Source organism: Clinocottus analis, unplaced genomic scaffold, assembly GCF_023055335.1.
Source record: "Clinocottus analis isolate CAN_PGR_092001 unplaced genomic scaffold, fCliAna1.0.p SCAF_18, whole genome shotgun sequence".
Lineage (NCBI taxonomy): Eukaryota > Metazoa > Chordata > Actinopteri > Perciformes > Cottidae > Clinocottus > Clinocottus analis.
Window position 1 is genome coordinate 4,137,357 of NW_027175909.1, and position 24,965 is coordinate 4,162,321.

General features: G+C 45.0%; 2 protein-coding genes across 4 annotated transcripts in view; both read right to left on the reverse strand.

Annotated features, from left to right (window-relative positions):
• The window catches only part of LOC137789064 (partitioning defective 3 homolog), a 307,879-nt gene extending 296,997 nt beyond the window's left edge, over positions 1-10,882 (reverse strand). The window contains exon 1 of the mRNA XM_068582319.1: positions 10,763-10,882. Coding sequence (XP_068438420.1) covers positions 10,763-10,882 — 120 coding nt within the window. The remainder of the gene's footprint in view (positions 1-10,762) is intronic.
• A 6,415-nt stretch (positions 10,883-17,297) lies between these two features.
• LOC137788467 (WD repeat-containing protein on Y chromosome-like) lies at positions 17,298-21,473 on the reverse strand. 3 transcript variants are annotated; one of them, XM_068581268.1, is made up of 2 exons: positions 17,672-21,473; positions 17,298-17,486 (listed from the first exon to the last, which is right to left on the reverse strand). In XM_068581268.1, the coding sequence occupies exon 1, from the start codon at positions 21,468-21,470 to the stop codon at positions 17,733-17,735; it is 3,738 nt and encodes a 1,245-aa protein (XP_068437369.1). In that variant the 5' UTR covers positions 21,471-21,473; the 3' UTR covers positions 17,298-17,486; positions 17,672-17,732. The 3 variants fall into 3 exon arrangements, with proteins under 3 accessions (XP_068437369.1, XP_068437368.1, XP_068437367.1); XM_068581267.1 differs by having other exon boundaries at positions 17,616-21,473; XM_068581266.1 differs by having other exon boundaries at positions 17,588-21,473.
• Positions 21,474-24,965: the final 3,492 nt, after the last annotated feature.

A 24,965-nucleotide genomic window follows, 5' to 3' on the forward strand; every position in this document is an offset into this window, starting at 1 on the left:
TTAAACTGCATCCTGGGAACTGCTGAATCAACAGCATGAAAAATTAAGTTCATGCTGATCATGAATACTAAATTAATAATGAATGTTAAAAAGTCCTAAAGCCAAACCCAGTTTAAAATTAAATTGGGGCTCAGGATTGGATATTTTACTTTTACTCTCAACACATTGACGACTTTATTATAAAGGCATCTGATCATGATGTACAGGTCTGGACTGTTAGTATTTTAGTGTCCTATTAATATAGTATCCTAAAACTTAGCATAGTGATCTGCTAGTGTTTTTATCAAATTACAATGATTCCACAAATATGCTGAATTACTATTGCTGATTAAGTTTCCCATCATTCAAGCTCATCTAACAAAATCTGATGTAGGATGAATAGTGTTTGATAAAAAGCTTTTCGCAGCCACTGACTATACACGCCTATAACAACCATGTTTGTTTAGCTCATCCACTGAAAGAAAGAATTTGTGTGTGTGTGTGTGTGTGTGTGTCGTGTACGAGGGTTGAAAGGCCCAGAGTGCATTAGTGGGGTCAAAAGCCAATGGCAGACAAAGCCCAGGACCACTTTGATGTTGTAGGCTATATATATATATCTATATATGTATAGATATATATCTATATATATCTTATATTGCACAATCAAGTCATTCTAATCCTTCCAAACAAATAATACAACATAAAAATCAACTAGCAATGAATTCTTCATTCTAAATTGTATTTTCCCACCACATGTACAGTCTGCGTTCTCTTCATATGGTGCTCAAGCTCTGTATTTACAAACATCGGCCCTGCTGAAGTGTTCTGGAGAAAGGCACTGAATCCTGAAAGGGGTACTGTTTTTGGGGGAGCCTGCACATCTTATCATTTAACATCCCTTCTGACACATTTTCCAGTCATTTTTCAGCCAACGGATAATCTGGAAGCTGTACAGAATGATTAGTATGCTTCGTTGTCTGCACCTCACGATCAAAGAGAGGGTATTTTGTCTCAAAGATACTGCATGTCAGGTTAGAAAAATCAGGAAGACAAATTAGCTAAATGGACAGAGACCCTTTTTGACCTTTTCCCCTGAGGATGAGAAGGGAGTCGTGCTTGGAGAGATAACACCAGTGATTAAGACGTCAAAGAAAAGCAAAAAGAAAGCGAGTTGAGAAGAGGTAACGAGTGTCATTTGTCCCAATTAAACTTGCTGCAGCAGTGTGTGTAATAGTCACAAGCGTAAAAAAGTAATTTCGTAAGCTAAAGCTTGGCGACAAAGTTTTTTGTCACGTGAACAAATAAATACAGTGTATTGCTGTGTGAGTGTGACAGAGGCCGCCCACAGTAACAAACACAATATAAAACTCTAAACTTCCATCTTTGTGGACTCGTTCTGTGGGCCTGGTATTGTGAACGCTGGCTCACGGTCATGACTTTGATCCAGGTGAATCACAGCCCTCGTTAAAGCTCTTAGTTCATTGTGCATTCCTTTTTTTACCTTCAGAATATTTTATAATCTGTAAATTGGGGTTGTTTTCATCTACTTTGCTTATCGTGTATTAAGGCAATTTCTTTTACAGTAACAAATACACAATTATAATAATTATCACTCAACTGTAGAAGGCTAAAAGCAGCAACAGGCACCTACTTTGGCTTAAAACGTTAGCAGTAAGCTCGCGAGTTAGTGAAGACAGGAAATCAAGCTCGGAGACTGATTTGTTTTTTCATGAAACAGAGCTTAAATAATATGGACATTTGTCAGCTTACCGGAAGCACAACTCCAAATCAATGCTTACCTTCCTCCATTTACAGTACGCCCGGGCTTTCTGTCTCTGCGCTCATTTAGACGTTGCTCTGCCAACTCGGGGCCAAAAAGACAGCAAAAAACGTTATATTGTCTTTTTCACACACAAAAAAAACAACCACTTGTCATAGCAGGGCAGAGTTGTAATTAACATTGGGTTGCATTCCATTCATGTGTACTCGTTCTGTGGGATTGGTGTCGTGATCCTGACTCACCGGCATGGCTTACATGCCGGTGAGTAACTATGACTTACACATGAATGGAACACAGCCCTCGTTAACGTTATTAGTTCCACCTGTGCTTTGCCTGCCATTAAAAGTCCTCTTGCAGCTCACGCTTTTAGACTGAAGAAGGGTTGTAATACTGTATTTAGATTTGTGTTTTCTCAAGACCTTTTATGATCTTTAATTTAGGGTTGTTTATATTCATTTTGTGAGTGATGCACCTTTTTTCGTGGTCTCACGGTTCTTGGGACAGATTGCAATAATAAGCATCCAATTAAGGTTGACAAATAAAGTATGTAGAAGCAACAAAGAAATTAAACCAAATATCCTCGCATTGCAACAGCAGGTCTAGAAAACCTCATCCTTACATAAGGTTACCTAAGAATTATATCAGGTCTTCCATCTGAAAGACAACCATCACGAGGTCTTGTTCTTCATTCCTCAACAAACACACCGTGCTTGTGCTTCGGTAACGCAGTGCTCAGTAACTGCAATCGTGGCCACAGAAATAAGCTGTTGACAAAACAGTGGATCACACCCAAGAGCGCCTGGCGTGGCCTGCATGTCGAAACACCGCGAACTACATAGTTGGCCTTTGCTACAACTTGCAAACACAGTTGGATCCAGCTGGAAGCAGGAATTGTCATCTCACTGAGACGTGGGCTGAGGAAAAACAGGAGGACCAACTTCAGGGCACTTCAGAGGGCTACTGTACCAAAACAAAAAAGGAAATGGAAACTATGTCCAAATCAAAATAACGTGTGAATTCGCCTTGTGACATTTAAATAGTTCTTCATTTGCAGATACTAAACCCTTCCACCAAATCAAGCCTGTAGATTTCAAGTAACCCCGCTGAAAAACAGACCAACTGAACCAAAAGCACAACTTCCTTGAGCGATTGAACTGTGTCATCATGTGGAACAACACAGGCTTCATGGATAAGTGAAGCATGTTCAGTATACAGCGCTCCTCACACCATGACGGGTGGGTTGTTAATGGAGACGACTCCACCTCTTTGACTCTGTGGTCGACCAGCCAGTCAAGCATGTCATATGAACCATCGATCCTTGTCCTACAGCTCTGAAACAAGAGGAGATTGGAGTTTTTTTCCTTCGTTTTTTCAAACAGACAAACGGCTCTTGGGGCAGAAATAATCTCTGTGGTTGAGTTAGATGTTACACAATCCTTATTACTATTATGTTTCTGGTTTAGGAGCCGTAAAGCCTGTTGTGTAAGCAAGAGAGCAAGAAGCTGCTGAGATCATAAACTTGTCTTTCTTTCCGCTAACTGAAATACTGCTGATGATCAAAAGTCATCAATTACCCTGACTAACCTTCAATATGTTCGTATAATTCAGACCGTTAGGTTGTTTCTCTGGCTGCACCCACTGAAATTTAAGTAAACCATTTTAATTATTTCTGCCACCAGAGCAGCTCTCCCTCTATATTTGTATATACGCGCTGGGAGAAAGCTTCTTCTCTTCACATAGTCAGATCTGTAACTTATCCTGTGTAAAATGTGGATCTACAGCAGCCTATACCATTACCGAATGGAAATGTAATGCCTGTGTACATTTTAAAAGCAGAAACAGGGGGTGGCGGCCATGTTAAGACGTGCAAAGTGTAAACAGTGGAAGCTGTCAAAACACTTTTTAAGAATGTGTTGCGGAGGCTTGAAAGTGCTTTTCCATCTTAGCAGCATTAGCAAGCAAAATGTTGGCCCTTCTTTGAATGAAATACATTTCATTTTAACAGCTTGTCACCTTGCAGATTATGTGGTCTAACTTTCTGAAAATGGAGAGGGTGGTTTGACAGCACAGAGGAAAGTAGCTTTTTACATGTTCTGAACTTCCGACCAACACGCAAATGTATCTTGAATACAGCATAGAACGGGTTAAGAGAAACAATAACCCCTCTAATGAGCAGCGTTATCAGTAAGAGGGTTTTGTTTGACTAAAGATTACCACTTATTCTGCCTTGCTCTACTGTGTCTCGGTTGGCTGTGGTGAAACCAATTCCTATGACTCCCCATATGTGGCTCCCAGCCAGGTCAACAGAATTACATGAAAGGAGCTTAATGCTAACCTTTCCCAAAGCAAAGCCATTATCTTCTGGTGACTAATCTGTGATAACAAACGGGAGCATTAGAGGTGAATGGGAATGGATCGAGAGGGGTAAGCAGGAGTGATAAGAAAGAGACATGGGAGGCAAAAAAGAAAAAGAAAATCCAAGCTATTGTTGCACCATTGTGGCACAGCGGTTGTGCGCATCTGCCTCCAGATCAGGAGGTCAATATTAACAAAATTCTGTTTCGTCAGAGGATCAATAAGCAGCTGCAACATTTCATCGGAACAACAACCATTATTAACCACTTGAGACAAACAGGAACGCCAGGGTGTTTCGGGGGCTTTCATTCAGAGGGCCGACATTCCTGGTGCTATGACGAGAAGCCTCACGACACATCTAAGTTACACAAGATCAAGTGCAGTGCATTGCTGCTATTGTCTCGCTTTGACCGGTTCGGGCTAATCATTAGCTCCATTATCTGAACCGGAGAGTCCAGATAGCGAAACGGAGTCCCTGACGGCACAAGGCCGCGGCCGGAAGATGAAAACACCAGCGAGAGGCTATCAAGAACACGTGCTCGATGTGTCCGCATGGTCCAAACATGCTACGCTAGAGATAAATAATCATTGAAGAACGCCCATATGGCGACATAGAAAGCATGGCTATGGATGCGTGTACACACACACACACACACAAACTCCCCTTGAGGTTCTTGCCACGCTGTGTCAGGTCCTGCCAAAGCTGTAAATGATTTGACAACGAAAAGGAATTCCTGCTATGTAGAACCAAGGCCGGTGGATATACACAGCAAACCAAAAAGAAAAGAGAAACGGAATCATCTAGTCGAACCACACATCAGCAGTGACAACAGAAACTGACCCTGAATGCCTCTAACATCAAACACATTGAACCAGACAACCGGTAACACATAGGCTTGGCATTAATGCGGCATACTCCGATTTTGGCAGTTACCATGATGGCATGCGGCCCGCTTGCATTGGCGTCTTTAGCAGCTACAGTCAGAAAAATCTCCCGGCTTTGCCTGAAACACTCAAGCTCAATGCTTTCCATCCAGTGTTCAGAGAAGCTGATGCTTTTCGCTCTGTGCAGCCAAACGTCTCTGCATGCATGCGTAGTGTGCATAGCGCTATATATATATATCTATATCAGCACCTGTGTGTACACCTAACGTGCCTGCTCGCCAGCGGGGGAAGCCCTGAAGCCCTCTCGGCTTGGTCCTGAAAAGAGACGCTGTTTGAGTAAGATAAGGGACTCGGCAGGGTGTCATTGTCCTGAGTGTCATCCACGTGAGTAGGGGAGCTCACCAGCCAAACAGGTTGTACAGCAGTGCTCTCAAATTCTCAAGCCGCACTAACGTAAACCAAAGTTTGAGGGCATTTGTGTCTGTGAGGAACGTAGGAACGTACCTCTCTCTGTACGTAGTCCCCCAAATTTGTATTGGACAGGATAAACTCTCATAGAATCGCTTCATATTTTGGTTACAAATCTTTTGCAGCCTCCAACTAACAGATTTCAGACTTGGTATCTTCCCTGTTTTTGCTCTGTCGACGCTCCAGGCAGTGTCACGTCACCTCTTTCTAAATTTGTGGAGGGATTTGTCATTTGAGAATATCCCTAATATATGCCTGTATGTTTACGATCATTGTGCTTCACTGAACCGTTCATCCAATATGAATGGGAACACTTTCAAAAAACCTAAACCGTGTAGTCCATTTTTATGTCATTTCCAAATGGGCTTGGGTTGAAAATAACAAAAGAGCACGTCATCGTCCCGCTACTTGTGGGCTGCACTGTTTCTACCCTGCTGAACTATACTTACAATGAAGTCATTTCAATTTGAAGTCGCACTTTAAGATCTCTCTTTTTAGAATAGTATTTAACTACTAGTCTGCTCAAACATTTACTGTCACCGCCATACGACAATAAACAGGCCGTTAGCAGCCTCCATGAGAAATTACAGGCTATTTTGCACTGTATAATCTGTTTTCTGCAAACACCCCTGCCAGTTATATTATTGCCACAGATCCTGTATTGCACCTGAGGTGATCTTCGTCATCAACATGCTGGTTTTAGGAGACTCCTTCAAATTGAGTAAACCCCTGTCTCAGATCTCTGCTGAAAGCACTGAGCAGGGCCGTGCGGTGCAGGCCGGGGGTCCTGAACATCTTTTCTGGATGCTTGGGCAAAACTTCAACTCGTGATTTGGGAGCAGTGGGTGTGTGGTGTTTTAGTCAAAGACTGGCAGGCAAGTATTCCCATGGAAGGAGTTAGCACGAAAGCAAGGACACTGCTCAGTCGGCCGGAAAACCAAAAAGGAGAAGAAAGAAAGAAAGAAAAGAGAGATGAAGATCAGAAAGGGAGAGAACAATAAAGAGAGGAAGGCCAGGGGAGAATACTTCCCTGCTGTGGTGGAGAGGAACTCTCGAAAATCTCTGCTGCTTGACCACAGTTGAACCGGCCTACTCTTACTCAGTTACCATCAATCACATTGCATCCCATCACCCTAAAGGGCCGACACGGCTCTGCCTTGTACAGTCCACTCACTTGATACCCTCCCCTCCCAATTACCTTCCACTACTGTAGTATTCACGCTCACACACAGCAGCTCCTCTCTGTTACACAAGCAGGGAGCCGCTGAGTGTCGTGAGCTAACGAGCGCTGACAACCCTTCTAGCGCCACTTTCGCTTTGCTCCGCGCTGCCGTGCAGCTGCGCTGGCTTGTTGAGTCCTCACCTGAGAAATAGATGGAGACTAAAAACCCTTGTTGTACTTTTAGTAGAGGCTGATGATTCCCAGGACAGACAAGTGGCGTTTGAAGAAACTTTCCACATAATGGCATCGCTATGGGCACTTCTTTGGAAAGGCCTGCACAAATAGTACGTCTTTTGAAGGGTGTTTTTCCTCTTTTTCCTCCTAGTTTACAATCAGTGTGGCGCTTCAAACGTCATGTCACGGACAGATGCTAACTTGTCGTAGCTTTGCCCCGGCAGCAGAGAAGAGTACCGTGAGTTTTCATGACATTGCTGAAGGGAGCGGCTCGCCAACGCCATCATTTTTTCTCACCAGGTCGAGCTAGAAGTTGCTCAACGGCCGATTGGTCAGCCGATATGTCGGTTGTGTCGCCGTGTATCAAGCAGCCATCTGGTTCTTTTGAGTGCAAAAGGCCTGTTTCTTTATGCAGGATGTATAATAAAATATTCACTTCCCATTTCTCTTTTTATTGAGCTGCAGTGAAAAAGAATTGCATAAATAAAACATAAATAAAAGATTCACAGCTGTTAAGCCGTAATCGTAAAACATCCACCAAGGACTCAAGTGGTGGGAGCTTTAAAGTGAGCGTTTATTTTTCAAAACAAGACTTTAAATCTTACTACTTATGTCAGGTTTGTTGAATTGATCCAGTGTAAAAACTGCCATTCGTGCTCCCAGACTGTCTGCTTACTCAAAGGACTGTAAAGTGTTACGTTATCTCAGTTTAACAGTGACTTCGCTCTGTCAGCCGGGGACACGGCGTCTGTTAATCAACCACTTTTACCACCGTTCCACGGTCCACATGCATCTGTACATGCTACAAACATAGACACATCATAACATCGTGGACTTGTCTTCAGACATCCTGAACCACAGCACACATGCTCGTCATACGCCGCTGATGTTGCGTGGAGTCAGAGAGGAGGACTTTGTCTTTGCTCGATAGTCTTCTCCATCTGCATTTTAACAACGTGACTTAGCTGGGACATGGCTGCAAAGCCTGAATTTGTGGAATTTTGAGCGGGGGAAATGTCCAATCATAATGTGCTTTGAAGGCCTCAGCCACCATTTAGGTCGAGTAACTGTGGGAAAGCAGGAGACGATTCGAATCTGCAGACGCGCCCCTTCCGAGAGTTAGAGCCACAAATTAGGGATCCGGTGTCTGAATATTTCGAATAGTATTTAGCTTTACGTCTCAGCCGGTGCACCAGATGTGAAACCAGACTGTGCGAGGACGAGGAAAAAGGAACACAACAACAACAAAACATCTTCATATTTCTCTCGCTTACGTGACTCAAAATAATGCGGTGTACTGTACACACTAAGTTATTACTTGACTGGCCGAGTGCTGAAAACAACAGCGATGGGGAACAGAAGGGCAGGATGAGAAGCGTGAAAAAACCAATTCGCATGACTCCTTCATGACTGTGCATACTGGAGCCCAGATCGACTCTGAGCTTAACGGTGCTCGGGAGCTCGATTGATTCGTACTTCCTGGTCCCAATCAGGCTGTGACGGAGGACTCGAGAGACCCCCGGAGAGGATCCGGCACGCCACAAGAGCTTGGGGCATGGTCTTCATTGGGCTCAGCTAATTCAGAGAGGAGAATAAGTCTCATTTGTACACATCCCTGAGATTAGAGGCTGCAAGATATTTTTCATTAAAATGTCAAAAGCGTCACAGCCTCTCCAAGGCGATACATGTGACGGATATCTTTGCGACCCGAAATGGTTCAATGCACAATGGAGAGGGAGACGGAGGCTTCAGAGTGAGGCAGAGTGTAGGTGGAGGCACGAGATCAGCTTGAAGTACAGAGGAAGGAAGAGAAGAAGGCAGAGGTGAAGTAGTTGTTGAAGCAAGGCGTACGGGGGAGTGTTTAGCATATCAGTTTGTCTCCGGATAAAAAGGATCAACAAAGAGGTCAATCAAAAGGGGATCAATTCAAAGTTCCTCTAAAAAGGGCTTTCAGACTGTTTGGTGTGGTTCCAACAAACTCTTTTTTTTTATTCCTATTCTAGTGTGCCACACAAATAGGAACCAGCAGCACCCACACGTCACTGTGCCACTTCTTTTTTTTAAAACTCTCAAAGTACGCCGTTGCAGTCTGAGGCTTCTGAACTGTGTCCGACGCCTACTTCACTTGTCAATTGTTTTTTCTGCTCTTCATGCTAAAGTTGGATCCCCCGGAGCCGACTGATCCCTCTTATGAATTATGCATGATTTACTCTGTTTTTACTGCGCCTTTTTTTATTTTTGTTAAACGCACACTTTGAAAAAAACAAACCTCAAAGCTGCCGTAAGATGTGGGAATGTTATACAACTGATGGAACCTGAACTCATCTTCCTGTAGTCCAAAGGTCTTGGCTGGCCGGCGATACAGTCGTGGGTGTTGACCCCGAGCCAAGCGTTCTCCAGAGGGGAAGCCTACACTTCTACATTTACACTGCATGGATCAATGGACCAGTCGCCTCCGTTCTGCTGAGCCACGGAAAACCCAACAAGCACTGGTAAACGGGGAAGGCAACGCGTGTGTGTGTGTGTGTGTGTGTGTGTGTGTGTGTGTGTGTGTGTGTGTCTGCAAGGAGGAAGTGCTCTTGAACAACCAGCGTTAATGTTGACCTACTTCGTCACCGTTTGCCTTCAGTGGTAAAGATCTACCGCTGAGGCGTGAATATGAATCAATGGGAATATTTTCCAGGAAGTCAACGGAATTTCACCTGTCGCCATGCAGCTGAGGTGTGAAGAGAAGCCTCCCTGAGAAATGTGCTGAAGGGGGAAAAAAAAAACATTGATTTTGTTCCATTGAACCCACACCATGCCATCGCCTCACTCTGGGATGTCTCCCTTAAACAGAGAGTGGGTTCGTCCAGGTACTCCAGTGCCTTGCAAAGAGGTCTCACGGCAATACCACATGGCAGAGAGCGAGCGCTGTCACTAACCACGGGAACAGCACCACACTTGATTCACTCATTACTCAGTTAATGGGCCTCTAGGCGCAGCCGCTAGAACCCCAATAAAGGGGGAAAGCAATCAGTGTAACACTCAGGCCTCATTCAAACTTGGCTCGTCCTCAGTAGACAAGAAACTTGGATGAAACTTGAAAACTTGTTGTTGTTTTTTTCTTTTACGGTCAGCGTGTAACTGCAAAGAGAGCGATGAGCGCAAAGCAGGGTTCCTTCAGCTTGTGGCACTTCTTAAAAAGCAGATTGAGACACACACACACACACACACACACACACATATTGCAATGTGTGTCCAACAGTTAATTATTTGTAACTCAGGAATAATGTAATAATATAATAATAATAATGTGTTTGTTGTTGTTTGTGTGGTTGCACAAATGGTGACACAGTAATACTGGCACACGCACACACACACACACGCACACGCACACACACACACACACACACACACGGCGTGGGTTATGTTGTTCCTACTTCATCCTTATTGCTCCACACACACACACACACACACACACACACACTCCCTCCTGGACAAACTCCGTGCACTCTTGCACATTTTTGAGGCCAGTACAACTCCAGTAGCACTCAGTGTTTCCCTGACACTCCACATCCACATAGAAGCGGTCCAGCTGCTTCACAACTTTTTTTGAGGGGGGGGTTCCTCGTGGAGAAAACCAGTGACCTGCCACGATGAAAAAAAAAAAAGCCCTCCTGAGCGTCACTTTCGATTTTGCAATAAGTAGTTCCCCCACTCGTCCCACCCTCCTGCCTCCAGAGGAGGGCCCCTGAGGGGTCCCCCTGCGGCTCCGGTGAGCAGCGGGGCTGCCCCTGGGCTTCTTTTGCCCGTAAAAAAAAAAAAAAAAAGCGCCATGTCGAGGCTGCGGGGCCGCGCAGGGCGAGACGTTACGCAAAGCTCACGCCGGAGCAGCGGGGCTGCGCGCTCGGGCTTACCTTCGCGATCGCCTTCTTGTACCTCATGGCCGCCTGCTCGATGAGGCTGTGGACATGTATATTCCCATCCCCACACGGGACGACCACCCGGGTCCTCCCGAAGCACACCGTCACTTTCATAGTGCACCCTCCGCCGCGTTAATCCCAACGAGGAAAGAGCCGCGCCAGGGCCACGGGAACCATCCCCGGCGTGCGAAGACAAAAACAAAAGTTAAATCCACTCGGTTGGCGGCGACGAGGAGGTCGAAGTGGAGTTGTCTCCGTGCCCAGCTGCGTCCTCGGAGGAGGAAGACGAGGGGAGGGGGGGTGGAGAGCCCAGCATCGGATCCGGCAGGCGGCGGGGCTGGGTTGGCGTCTTCCCTGTGAGTGTGTGTCTGTGTATGTGTGTGTGTGTGTGTGTGTGTGTGTGTGTGTGTGTGAGAGTGAGTGTTTGTGTGCGCGCGTGTGCGTGCGTGCGTGCCGCGTTGAGTCACTTTACAGAAACTTCCCGAGACAGAAGCCTCTGCAGCGAGAGCGCACCACTGGACTGCCACCGCGAGCGCGTCCACATGTCGGAGCAGGCTCGAAGAATGTTCCCCCCCCCACATCGACCGACAGGCTGCGGTGTGCAGGTCTGGAGCTGGGGGGCAAAGCCCAGAGAGAGAGAGTGAGAGAGAGAGAGAGAGAGAGAGAGAGAGAGAGAGAGAGAGAGAGAGAGAGAGAGAGAGAGAGAGAGAGAGAGAGAGAGAGAGACTTCGCGTGGCTCCGTGATCGTTGAAAGTTGCGGAACAGTTTGGATTTGTAATTGTGTAATGTGTTTAGTGGAGGTCTTACGACATAAGAGGCCCCTCTGAGCAGAGTGTTGTGGTGATCGATTGTCACTGGGACTGGAGGCATGTCCTTGAAACACACGTCGTATTTACTATCAGGATTATCAGTGTCTTTAGTCTAGATTCAAGAGCAAGGGGACCTTAGGAAATGGGCCTAGAAGCCAGATTGACCAGCAAAAGGGGCCCTCCACACACACACACACACACACACACACACACACACAGCAAATTGAAGCGATTGCAACACAGACGTCCTGCGTGTGGGAGTTATGGTTTGGTTGATCTGGGGAGCCGTGGCGGCTGGAGCTCAGGTTAAGTGGCGCAGGTCAGTTGCAGCATCGGGGCTCCTCCACGTGTCGCTGCAGCGCAAGAGACTCATGAACAGATGTTGCATTTTAACTCTGGATGAATGAGACTGGATGAGTTGAACTCCCCGAGCAGAGCGCTGACAGGAGCATATATGTATATTGTAAGGTTATAAATGATGTGCAGAAAGGAGAGACGGGCCCGGGGCTGGATCCACGGTATGACCCAATTTACTGATAAAAGCTGCAGTCCTTTCTGGGGCTCTTTGCTCTTGTGTGATCTAATGCAGTCCAAGAGAGTGAACACGGACAGCAGCGTAGGATGGACCACTTTGTTCTCCTACTATACAATCACAGTTCAAATATTTGTTCCTACCGCTCAGTTGTGTTCCTTTGATGCCCTTCAGCATCCACACATAACCTAAAAGATTACACTAGACCTTTTTTCTTGATGTTATGAATTCACACCAGGGGTCCTGACTCCACACCTATCTCTCTCTCTCTCTCTCTCTCTCTCTCTCTCTCTCTCTCTCTCTCTCTCTCTCTATATATATATATATATATATATATATATATATATATATATATATATATATATATATATATTCCTGGTGTGACATCTCTGTTTGGCTTACACACCTTGCTCAGAGTATGGATTCCTGCTGAGAGATCGTTATAGGGGACACATTTTTCCCCCGGGGAACAAATCAGTTATTTACCACAAACTACATCAGGAAGATGATTGTAGTATCTCCACTGCACATCAGGAATGCAGAGAGAGAGAGAGAGAGAGAGAGAGAGAGAGAGAGGGAGAGAGAGAGGGAGAGAGAGAGAGATAGGAGGTGAAGACAGCGCCGCTTCATGGGGCCTGAGAGGGCCTCAGAGGGCCAAATGAGCCTGCATGGCAAATATTTATGGACAATCAGATCTAAAGATGAGAATGTGGTGTACCTATGGATGGGGGGGGGGGGGGGGGGTCTGGACTCGTCCTCTCCTCAGCAACAGACCTGTGCATAGGGAGAACAGAGGTGTGCTGTCGCTGTCAGCTAACGGCTGACGTGCTTCGACATGTGCCCCGAGGGAGGCGGGGGTTGGGGGGGATTCAATCCTGATGCATCACAGAGTTACCTCACCACCAGAGAATCCAGCACCACACCGAAGCACTCATTCAGAGACGTGTGTTACTAAGTTACTACCTCCCTCCTCTTCCTCCTTCCAGTGCCTTTTCATGTTGACCTCTGCTTGGGCCTTTGACCCCTGACTTACGGATGCCTCCCTGCAGGTCTTGCGTGTGGGCTTTTGAAGGCTACAGTAACAGGCATCAAGTCGTCAGTCTGGCCTCATCTCTGTAGCTGATTGTTCCCTTTGATCAGAATGGAGTGAGGCCAGCCTGATCGTCCTCAAGGTGCCAAAGGAACGCACGCCGCATGCGAATGTTGGACAGTCAGCCCGGTGGAATGGTCAGGGTCACACCTACGATACGACTCCAAATGAGCCCTGCGTTACATTCAAGCTCGGTGGCGTGGACTCCCCTGCGTCATGACATCATGGGGACATTTCATGCAACATCCACCCACTGTGTGTCTACTGTGTAGCCTGATCCAGGCGGATGCCACTGTGATGACACAATGAGTATCTCATAATTATGACTGACAGGAGCTTCATTATTTAAGAACGCTGTCTTTTCTTCTCCAGGAACCTCCTTTTGTTGGGATTTCGGTCGACACTGGTGCTCCTGCTACATTGCACAACATTAACAGTTGAAGGCTATATGAGATGTGTGTGCAACTTGCTCCGATTTGTGTGATAAAAAACAAATTAACCAAGCAAACTTAAGAGCGGCCCCATGGAGGGGCAGCAAACATACCTGGAGGCTTCTCACTGTGGCTCCCTGCTGCCACCTAGTGTACAGTCTGGTGTCGGACAACACCCGTTTCACTTCTGTAAAGTGCCAAACCTGTAGTCCCACATGATCTTTACCTATAGTGAACATAGGAACATGTCAAAGTTGGAGGTGTTCATTTCCTTTGAGCACTTTAGTGATGGTCTGGTACAACACCATTGGATCATATGTATTGTGATGTGTTGTTATCTGGTCATAACCTGCAAATTGTACATACACATGCATATTGAGATTATTAAGGAACTGGAACCCCTCCACAAAACACTCGTGCCCACATAAGGTACAGTTATGAAATCTGGAGCATGTCCAGTCATAGAGTAGCTCTATCAAGGTCTGGGAGGGTGACAGAAAAGAGACTGATCTTACCTTGCTGCTCTGTATGCAATACACACACAGACACACACACCTGTGCTCGTGAATTAAATGGTAGAAGAGGGCTCTGTCGTGCTGTTGGTGAATGTGATGCCGAGGTGATTTTGGGTCTGAAGTACCTCGTGACAAACACACTGACAGAAACAGATTGTCCTGTCAGCATCTGACTTGTCCATGACTTTGTGACACACGTGTGTGAAGGATGAAATGCTCCCGAAGAGCATTCAACAAAATAAAAGCCCTCCCGTCTTGGGTCAGCTGGAACATGCAGCACCTCAAAACATCTGTTATTCTAAATTCAAGAAAGGTTTACTCTTTAGAAGGTACTTGTACCCAGCAGTATATAAAGTAGATAAACATCTGCAGCAGTAAAATGCAACACATCAATGCAGTGCTAATAGTATGAATATGGTGGATCTGAATTATTTCAGAAAAAAACGTGACACTATTAGTGAGCTCCAGAGCTGCGACTGGCACACCTTTAGCCAAGGACTGTACCAAAGCCCCAGCAGAGGGGCTACGGTAGCGTAGCACCGACCCTGCGGTTCCTCAGAGCGTAAAGATAAGATCAAATAATCCTTTATTAGTCCCTCAGTGGGGATTTACAGGATTACAGCAGCCTTGCTCACAGTAAATAAATATAAATATTAAGTAATATGAATAAACAGTAGAACAGTAATAGATCAAAATTTAAAAAAAAAAAGTGTAACAGTAAGAACAATATTAAATATACAGATCGAATAAAAAAAAAAAAAGTAAAAATGTGTGTAAAAGTATTGCACCAGGTGATGAATTAAATTACAGTGTTCACAAGTGTTTCAGTGGTTCGTGGCCTACTGGGGGCTTATTGTGCAGCCTGACAGCAGCGGGGAGAAAGGACTTGTGGTACCTCTCCCTGGGACACCGGGGATGAATCAGCCGGTGGCTGAAGGAGCTGTGCAGCGCTGTCGTCTCTTGCACTGTTAGCCGCTAGCCGCTGACTCAGCCGCTACCAGGTGGAGCCAATGTGTCACCCTCAATCATAGATATAATCTGAATTTTGAGTTTGAGGCATAGTTTCTTTTCATAAAGGTAGCAAATAATGTTGAAAAGTTAGTTGTTAGTCAGACTATCTGTTGGCTGTTTAAGCAAAACAGGCAAGGCACCGCTAGTGCCGCTGCCAAATGCACACTCTGCTGTCATTGAAGCTAATAGAGCCACCCGATCGGTTTAAACTTCCAAAACAGCAACGCAATCCATATTTTTGTGTAGGCAACATTTTGGCGAAACTGTGTTCATAAAATGTAATGAATAATGACACATATTTTTACTTAAGTAAAGTACAGACACCTAAAAATGTACTTAAGAACAGTGACAAAGTAAAAATACTTTGTTACATTCCACCACTAGAGGCAATATACATGTTTTGGCAGGAGGAGATGGATTTTTAAGAAAAAGATGATGGCATTTAACTAAGAGACTTCAAATTCACAAATAATTCTCTCAAGGGAGGTTTTGTTGAATTGACTTGTCTACCAAGATAAAGCTGGCAAACCGAAGAGCAGGAAGTGAAGATTATTCTTAAGCTACAATAGGGCTCCTTTCTGTCTCTGCTCCTCGTATTTCCAGTAGAGAGACCGGTAGAAGTGTTTCCTAGTCCAAGCTTTCAAGTGTGAGTGTGTGTGTGTCTGGGGGTGTGTGTGTGTGGAGGAGGAGGGGGGGGGGGTGACAAGCATTTGGAGCCATCTCTCTGGCCTTCATCTGATAAAAGAAGATGCGCTCCTGATGGATCGGACTCGGAGATGAATGTAGACGCAAGGCCGCCGTCTGGTGGACAGATGCGGTTCTGCACAGTACCTCCAGAATACGAGACAACGCTGCTCCACTCACTGTTTCTGAACATATATATTATATAGAGTATATTATAGTGCCATGGATCTAGTGATCAACCTTCTTTTGCTTGTGACACCTTGATATGAATCTATATCTCCTCGTGGCCACTTGTCATGTGTTAAATGTTAATATAAAAGTTATTCGCCCTTCTTAAGAAGAATTGTAGACTTGTTAAAAGTGTAAATGCACACTTCAGACTGCACGCAACAATAAGTTGATAAAGGCATGATTTCTTACAGGATTTTTGTTGTTGCAACTACTAAGACACAACGTCTGATCTACTCGGGCCAAACCCTACACACTGAAACTAAAAACTTATACACAAAATTACGCAATACCTTCAATCTCTTGCAAAAACAATCACTTTAAAAAATAACCCTCATTCATTGCAGCCCTATTCATACTCCTATTTGTAGCTCAAGCTCTGATTTCTAAGAACCACAGGTCGCCATGCATTCAGTGAGCGCAGCTCTCTTGTGGGGTAATGTGGAACTATAAGCGCCTTAAGATATGATGGTGCCTTACCAATTAAGGATTTGTAGCTGAGGAGAAGGATTAACAGAGAAACAACTCAAAATAAATCCATAGAAAACATTAAAAAAGGAATTAAAGAACAAAGAAGTGAAGGAATGATGTATGTTGATGATGAAGTTTATTTGAAAAAGAAACGCAAAAAGGGGAACGAAGAGGAAAGGCATACACACTTGTCTTCTCATGTCAGTCTAGTAATATGATTAATGGTAGTTGGTTCAACATGAATAAAGATTGCAATCATTTGTTGCTAGTCAGTATAATCTTACCAATCGGTTGACTATAACAAGAAATATACATCTGCAGTGTCTATTTAAGCAACTTGCAATACAGTCGTTGTCTAGGTTTTTTTGTGTTCCTCTATTTCTCTACTATTAGTTTACATTATGTGTGAACAGAGCAATGAGCGATGGGATTTAACCATTTGGTGTTTTGTTATTAGTCAGGGTCTTCTTTGGATACAGCTCCTCGGCTCCACTCTGACTGAACATTTCATCCTATACACACCAATTATGAAATCTGAAACTGTCTTTAAAAAAGGATCGTATGTAAATTGTCCTTTCCTGAAAACCTTGCTGGCTATCCAATATGCTCATCGGCACATTACGGTCTCTTGCCCCGTTTAAGCGGGGTTATAATTACAATGAAGTGCTATGTCCCTAAAGAGCTTTGTTCACGCCAATTGAAGGAATAAGGTCAAATTTTTATGCATTTATAACAACATTAACAACGTGAAACTTGAATTCTGTTTGAAAATTTGTATTTTATTACATTTTTTGTTTAAGAAACCCGGATCACTCAGGCTTCTGACATGTTTCAAAACGAGATCACCTCATCTTCTCACGTCTCGCGCTTCAGCAGCGTGTCTCAAAAGACGAGATCAGCTCGTCATGTCTCACGCTTCAGCAGCGTGTCTCAAAAGACGAGATCAGCTCGTCATGTCTCACGCTTCAGCAGCGTGTCTCAAAAGACATGGCGAGGTGATCTCGTCTTTTGAGACACGCTGCTGGAGCGTGAGACACGAAGAGATCACCTCGTCATGTCTCAAAAGACGAAATCACCTCGTCATGTCTCAGAAGACGAAATCATCTCGTCATGTCTCAGAAGACGAGATCACCTCGTCTTGATTCAGGTCAGTGCCACCTAACATTCACGGGTCTTTATGACGGGCAAGGCATTCAAAGGTCTCGGGTCCTTGGTGGATGTGGCGCGAGGACGCTGTCTTGTAATATAGAGGAGTTCCTCTGCTGCTTCTTCAACATACGCCCAATCTTTTTTATTGTCTGGGGAGACCTTTTTGGCATTTCAGCGCCACCTCTGATGAGCTGTGGCTCGATCGGCCTTGGTCTTTGCGGCATGTCGGTCTGAGCTTTCAGAGCGCTCAGAGGAAATGGTGTGAAGGCTGTTATTGGCTTAGTCTGATTTAACATCTGTGGAAAACTTTGTTTCAGGTCATCGCTACCTCTGATGACCTTCAAAGGATTCAGGTACCTTAGTGGGCATGGTGCGAGGATGTTATCTTGTGTTGTGTCTTGTGTCTTGAGCTGGGTCTGTTGAATCATTTTCTCCCTTTCTTGCTTGGATGGAATGTATACATGTTTGGATGTATACGCTGGAGGGTGCATATATCTGTTTGGTGGGAGTTTTATTGGTGTGTAGGCAGCCTTCGAAGGTTTCGGGTCGCTTGGTGGACACGGTGTGAGGACGCTATCTCGTAACGTGTCTCCCTCCTGCTTCTTAAACACACGGCCATATTTGGACCTAGTCTGGTTTATTGTCGGTCTATTAGTCAGCTGCACTTTCTCTGAGATAGGGGGGAGATGGACATTCGTGCGGTCCAAGGTTGGGGTGAGGGCTTGTGATCTTAGTTTTAATGCTCTTTCCGAGTCTTCTTCTCCCTCGTAGGGCCCTCTTGGTTGTTTTTTTTTTAGCCATTTTAGAAAATTGGACCCGGGGGTATACATGTCTGATAAAGATCCTATTGGTGGTGGGGTCTTGTAGATATCTGGATTCTGGATTCGCTTATTCTCCATGTTTTTTATGAAGTCATCTGCAGACACCGTTTTACGCTTTAAGAGCTTTCGACAGCTGGCCTCAAATTGTTTTTTTGTCATTAAAAAATCATCAAGATTTTCAAGCTTTTCTTCCCAGTTTAGTTTTGGCGTTTCGGGTAGGAAGCCCTTGACAGACTCTGGACTGTGTACCAGTGGCAATTCTAAGGCAGAATTTGCTGCCTCATCCTGGTCGTCAGTCTTCTCAAGATTTAGATTTGGATTTTTTGTGGTCGCATCCCAGACATCTTTCCCAAAGAGGCCAATGTGGGTGCCTGTGTTGGTCCAGAGGCGGATTTGGTAGTCCAATCCTGCAGAGATTACCTTTTCAGCACTGTGGTCAAACTCTGCACTCACCACCTCTGAAAGGTGACATTGCCCCGAACCCAACTGAGGAGGTTGAGCCAATGACACGTGCCATCCATTTGTAACTTCAAACGGCCCTTTGACTTGTTTTCCAAACCCAAATCTTCCTATGTCCCATTGACAAACCTTACCAGTACTGTCCCCAGTTATTAATATTTCTTCTCTGACGTCTGTCGACATGGTGGTAATGACGGCCCCTTCTTCATCCACCGCTTTGAATTTTGCGAGCAAACCTCCCTTGAGGTTAACAGACCAGGCATATATGTAGCCATCCGTAGAGGTCAGCAGTGTGGCTACGTCAGGTTTGACCTCCCTGTTCTTCAGGCATAAAAGCAGTGGTTGGGCTTTCATAGATGTCCTTTTCTTTTCATTCTTCTCATCAGAAAGCGTTGTCGATTGGTCCTTCCCAGCAGACAGCCTCCCTGTCCGGCCTTGATCTTGTTTCATTGCCATGACTACTCGAGGACTCTTACTGGCATTAATCCAGCTGCGAACGTCTCCACTGTTGGCATCCCTGATGACAATATTTCCATTGCTGGAGGCAGAAATGAGTGTGTTTTCGTGCACATCCATTGAGGAAATGTCATCCAAATATTTGTGCTCCAGAAATCTGTTGTCAATCCCCACGATGTCCAGGTCGTAAATGACCTTGGAGTTCCGCGCCGACACAAACACCCTGTCATCAAAGCAGACGATACCCACCACGTCCTTTGGCAAGGCGAAAGGATGAACGTCAAGCAATGCTCCACTGCTGAAGTTCCACAGTCTCAATTTCCCATCTGGAGAAACAGTGATGAGTCTGCGCTGCGGTCCATCAAATGTAACGGCATAGTGCCCCACTTGCTTATCTTCAGTGAGCTTGAACTTTACGAGGCCCGCCCCTGTTTGGATGTCCCACACACTCACCACACCATCTTGACAAACAGACACGACCTGTTTGTAAATGCTGTGATAGAGAGCACAGCACAGGGGCTTGTCGTGGGATGTCAATGCATTTTGAAAGACATCTGTTCCTCTGCCAAGATTTTTTCCTATTTCTGTGTTCGCCAGGACTAATTCATTATTGTACGTGTTGTAGCACATGCTGGTGATAGGGCCATTGTTTATGTCCTTAACCAGGAACTTTTGTAAAAGCTGCATTTTGTCTTCAGACCACACACAAACATTCTTGTCTTTAGATAAAGTGACAATAACTTTATCTTTGGGATTGTGGCTAATGTGGGTGATGGGCTTGACATGCCCTTCAAATGACTGTTTGCAGGTCATGGTACTCTCAGGAAACCACACCCGCACTAAGCCATCTGTACCACCAGTCACGAGGAGCCCAGATAGAGGGGAGTATTCAACACAGGTGAAAAACTCCTTATCTGCAGGGCTCTCAAAGACTGTTTTCTGGAACTTATCTCCGTGTGTTGTGACCAGTGTAACAAGGACCATTGTCTTGGAGGAACTACCGCAGATGACCAATGATTCAATGGATGGAAGATATTGGATCTTAGAGCAGATGTCATTGAAGATGGGGATTTTAACACATTGGAAGTCTTGATATGTGTTTTTTAACAGGTTTGAAACACAAAGAGTTGGGTAATCCCGCAGAGAGATTTTGTCATATGCGTCTTTGTCGAAGAGGTCTCTTTTCTCGCTCATGTTGTCAAAGGTCAACACATACAAATAACCTTGGACATCCCCGAAGGGTAACACTGCTTTAGTGCCTTTGGACCCGTAGTGTATGGCACTAATTATGTTATCTTCTACAATCAAAGCATGGCTAATTGAAAACAGCTCTGAGAATTCATTGCATGTGTAGAATAGCAGTTCCCTTTCAGAAGTGGCAACAGCCAGCTGCTTTAAGTCATTGATGTACGCCATCCCATTTACGTGCATCTTCTTGTGGTGTGAGAAGGGAAGGGCCGTTTCCTTTTTGGACAAGGGAATTCTCGATTTTTTGTCAAATCCGTCAGACCAGATGGTGAGGATGCCATCCGAGCTGAGGGAAATGTATTGACCTTTTCGATAGGTCCTTGGTTTGCCTATTGGATCAGCAGCAACGTCTTCTTCTTCATAGGGACGGAATACCACATCCACAATCGCTTTGTAGTGATCTGTAGTTGTCACTTTGAACAGTTTTGGAAAGATGCTTTTATCATACAATCCTTCTGACGCTTGCATCTGATTCATCAGGAATGTGCTTAACTCACAAAGATCCACCGTTCCATCACAGTTGGTGTCAATCTGGTAGAACAAGGCAGTCAATTCTTCATCATCTTCAGTCCCAAATACCTCCTTCAATCCTCTACAGAATTCCTCAATATCTAGTCCCCCACCTTCATCCGTATCCGCTTGACGAAAAAACTCCTCGATTTCTGGAATATGGGCAGCAGTAAATTTTTTTTTTTCATTTTTACTTTTGGGATCCATTATTGCTTCCTCAGGTAAATCCTCCATTGTATCTGTGTATTGAAGCATTGCTTCTGAGATACAACTTTGCTCTGGGTCCATTAAGGATATTTAACATACAACTTAAATAGACGTGCCTTTGAAGGCTTTAAAGTAGTGTCACGGAGTTGTTACCCGTTGCTATGGGCAACACGGGACGCTCAATAACAATGGGTACATCCCAAGTCTCTAAATTGTCGTTTCCTCGCTCCTCGCTTCTCGACTCAACCGGAAGTGGGTCTGCGCCGCCGTATTGAAGGCCGTCCCAAAGCTCTTATTCGGCTCGGAGGAGCGAGGAGGGAAATCGGAGGAGTCATGATCGAGGAGCCCCGAGCGCAGACTTCCAGGAAGTGTTTTAACGCTGGACACGCCCCCTCACTGTTCCTCTGTCATCTGATTGGACGCTGCAGCTGAGCGGACTGATCGCTGGAGTTTTATACCAGGGTGAAGACGATCACAGAATAGTTTATCTTGCGCCTACACTGTAAAATACGAACACGATGATCGGTCGTTCAGCTACGTCGGCCACTTCTTTATTCTCGTCTTCCTCTTTCACCACAAACATTTCTCAACATCTCTGCTTCCGTTTCCCCCTTCAAAATAAAACCCCCGAAAACACACTTGAACATTGCTTTCATACAAAAGCTTACATATCTCCCCTCCTCCTGAAAGAAACGTCCCCGTTTCGAAACACTCGAAATGCAACAAAAATGTCCCAAAACTTAGTAACAACTTGTCTTAATAACTCAAGTTGACCAGTAAACTGTTTACATGTCCCCTTCACCAAACTGCACAGCCTCCAGTAAGTATGCCACGCTAATCCCAACGTACACCAGACATATAGCTGATACACCATAGCGTCAAGGACACACCATACAAGCATGTGCTGCTAATAACATGTATTAATAACACAAAATTGACCAATAGACATAGCCTCATCATGCAAGTGTACAGCCTCCAGTAAGTATGCCCCGCTAGTCAACGCACACCGGACATATCGCTGATACACCATAGCGTTTGGACACACCATACATATGAAGCATGTGCTGCTACAATAAGGAAAACATGTTAACATCGTAGTCACACATTCAACACTCACATATCAGTTAACGCTAAGTGGTTTCACCACCCTCCCAGAACCAGTAACAGTCGGTTAAGGCTCACTGGTGCCGGTAACTAAAACAGTCCCTGTGCCGCCAGCGATCCACGGCTCCTCAACCCAACAGTCCCCCTCTGGTGCCCCCTCGTCCTGAAGCGAAGGAGCACAGTGAGCAGAAGCCGGGAGGCTACTTGAAGAACCCATACGGTTTAAAGTCTATCATCATGAGGAACCTGCTCCGGTCCGTGGAGCTCCAGAGAACTGCAGCTCTCTTCAATTACCCCGTCCGCCAACAGGGCCGCCGCTTGCCGGTCTATTTCTCCTTTATTGCAGAATAGTCGGTTTGCACAGCCTTCGGCAGGCTATCCCGCCAGATAAAACAGTCCTGGTCAGCCGCGTTGGTGAGATCCGAGTCAGATCATTCTCATAGTCACCTCCAAGGCCGCCTTCACACCGTCTGGCCCAGCAGGGGAAGTCCGCCCCTCGACGGCAAATGGCGGCGGCAGGTCGATCCTGGCCTTGCTGGCAGACGATCGCTCTCCGCGTCGCACATTAAAAACAAGCAGTTCGTACTTCCACATTACAACGTTCTCTTTGTTTCCTTCTCTTTCCGTCACTAAGCGTGATGACATTTGAGGTGTCTCCCAGCAGACACAGCATGGAATCTCTGACTCGCACATGGTCCAAATTTGAGCTAAGTGTTAGCAGTGGCTAACGTTAGCTCACTTCGGCGAACTGCCTTCTTCCTACCGGTGTCTTGATTTTCTCCCGACGGTTTTCTTGGGCGCAAGACAATCCCACCGCTGCCACCAATGTAGCCGAGGGTTTGTCTTGCGCCTGTGCTGTAAAATACGAACACGATGATCGGTCGTTCAGCCAAGTCGGCCACTTCCTTATTCTCGTCTTTTTTCCTCTTTCACCACAAACAATTCTCAACATCTCTGCTTCCGTTTCCCCCTTCAAAATAAAACCCCGAAAACACACTTGAAGAGCTGGAGGAAACACGTTTTACAACATGTATGGTTATTTTATAAGAATTTTATTAGAATTTCAAAACATACTGAAGTCAATAATTAATGAATAAGACGCATCCCGCTGGTAATCTATCCTGCGTATAAGCAGGACCCTGAACACAACACAGTAATACACTATGTAAATACTCAATGCAGTTTGTGTAACAGACTACAGAGAAAACATATTTACTCTGACACAGATGATAACTGTGTCTTCATTTACATAAATTGTAGTTTAAAACCATTAAATCAACGTGAAAACATACAATCCGTCTGTGACCTTCAATCAAACTGGATGCGACCAGGTCCAGAAGCGTTTAAAGAAGTCAGCGGAGAGACCATCAGTCCCGGGTGCGCGTCCCAATGCCGTATGATTACCAGCCACTGTCAGATGCTCCAGTCAGCCACAGAGCAGCTTTCTCCTCTGGGCTGAGCTGAGGAAACCCCTCAAGAGCTCCCACCGACACTGCGTGCTGCACTGCTGCCCCCTGGTGGTCACCCTGCCTCCTGGACGCCCGAGGCAGCTCCTTCCTCTGTGCCACCGATCTCTCCAGGTTGAAGAAGAAAGAGCATCTTGACAAGAGACACTGTGTAACGCCCAAACAAAACGGCTCTTTCTAGAGCCACGCACACATTACTATTGAGCAAACTTCTGCAATATTTATTTTATGCAGTAGCAGTGTGTCCTTCACAATACAACCATCCTATACCATAATTCATTATATTCAGTACGGTGATGGGATGTTATAAACCCTCATGTTGTAGACCCTCACATTGACCTGAACTTTTGTTATGAACCATCTATTTCATGAGAGAGAAAAAGCATGTGTTGTTTCCTTTGTTTATTCAGAGTTTTCTTGTAAAACTAAAATAAAGAACATGGAATAAGTAACATTATTAAGGAACGTTTTATAAAGTACATTTATTGTAGCCAGAAATATCATTATTAATGTCTTACAATATGAAGAAATAACAATAAAGGAAAGTAACAACATTAATGGAATACCATCTATTAAAAAATAAACAAAAACAATGCCCTGACAATCACTCGCCGACCCTTCACCACCTCAGTAGAGGACAACATGGTTGCATTTGCAGTTGTCCTGAACAGAACCGCGACTCCTGAATTATTAGCCTCAAACTGCTCCGTCTGTAGGAACCGGTTGTGTCTACTGCAGGAACAACACACCCACCTTTTTTGGGGTCTTTTGTTCCAATCACTCCCACCATTAATGTATAAAGACCCTATTTTAAAGCTTTGAAAAGAGGCGTCAGAGAAGAGAAACAGACCAAATGGAACAAGCAACATAAACAACCTGATTCAAAGTATTACTTTATTAACAACAAAAACAACCTGATTCAAAGTATTACTTTATTAACAACATAAACAACCTGATTCAAAGTATTACTTTATTAACAACAAAAACAACCTGATTCAAAGTAATA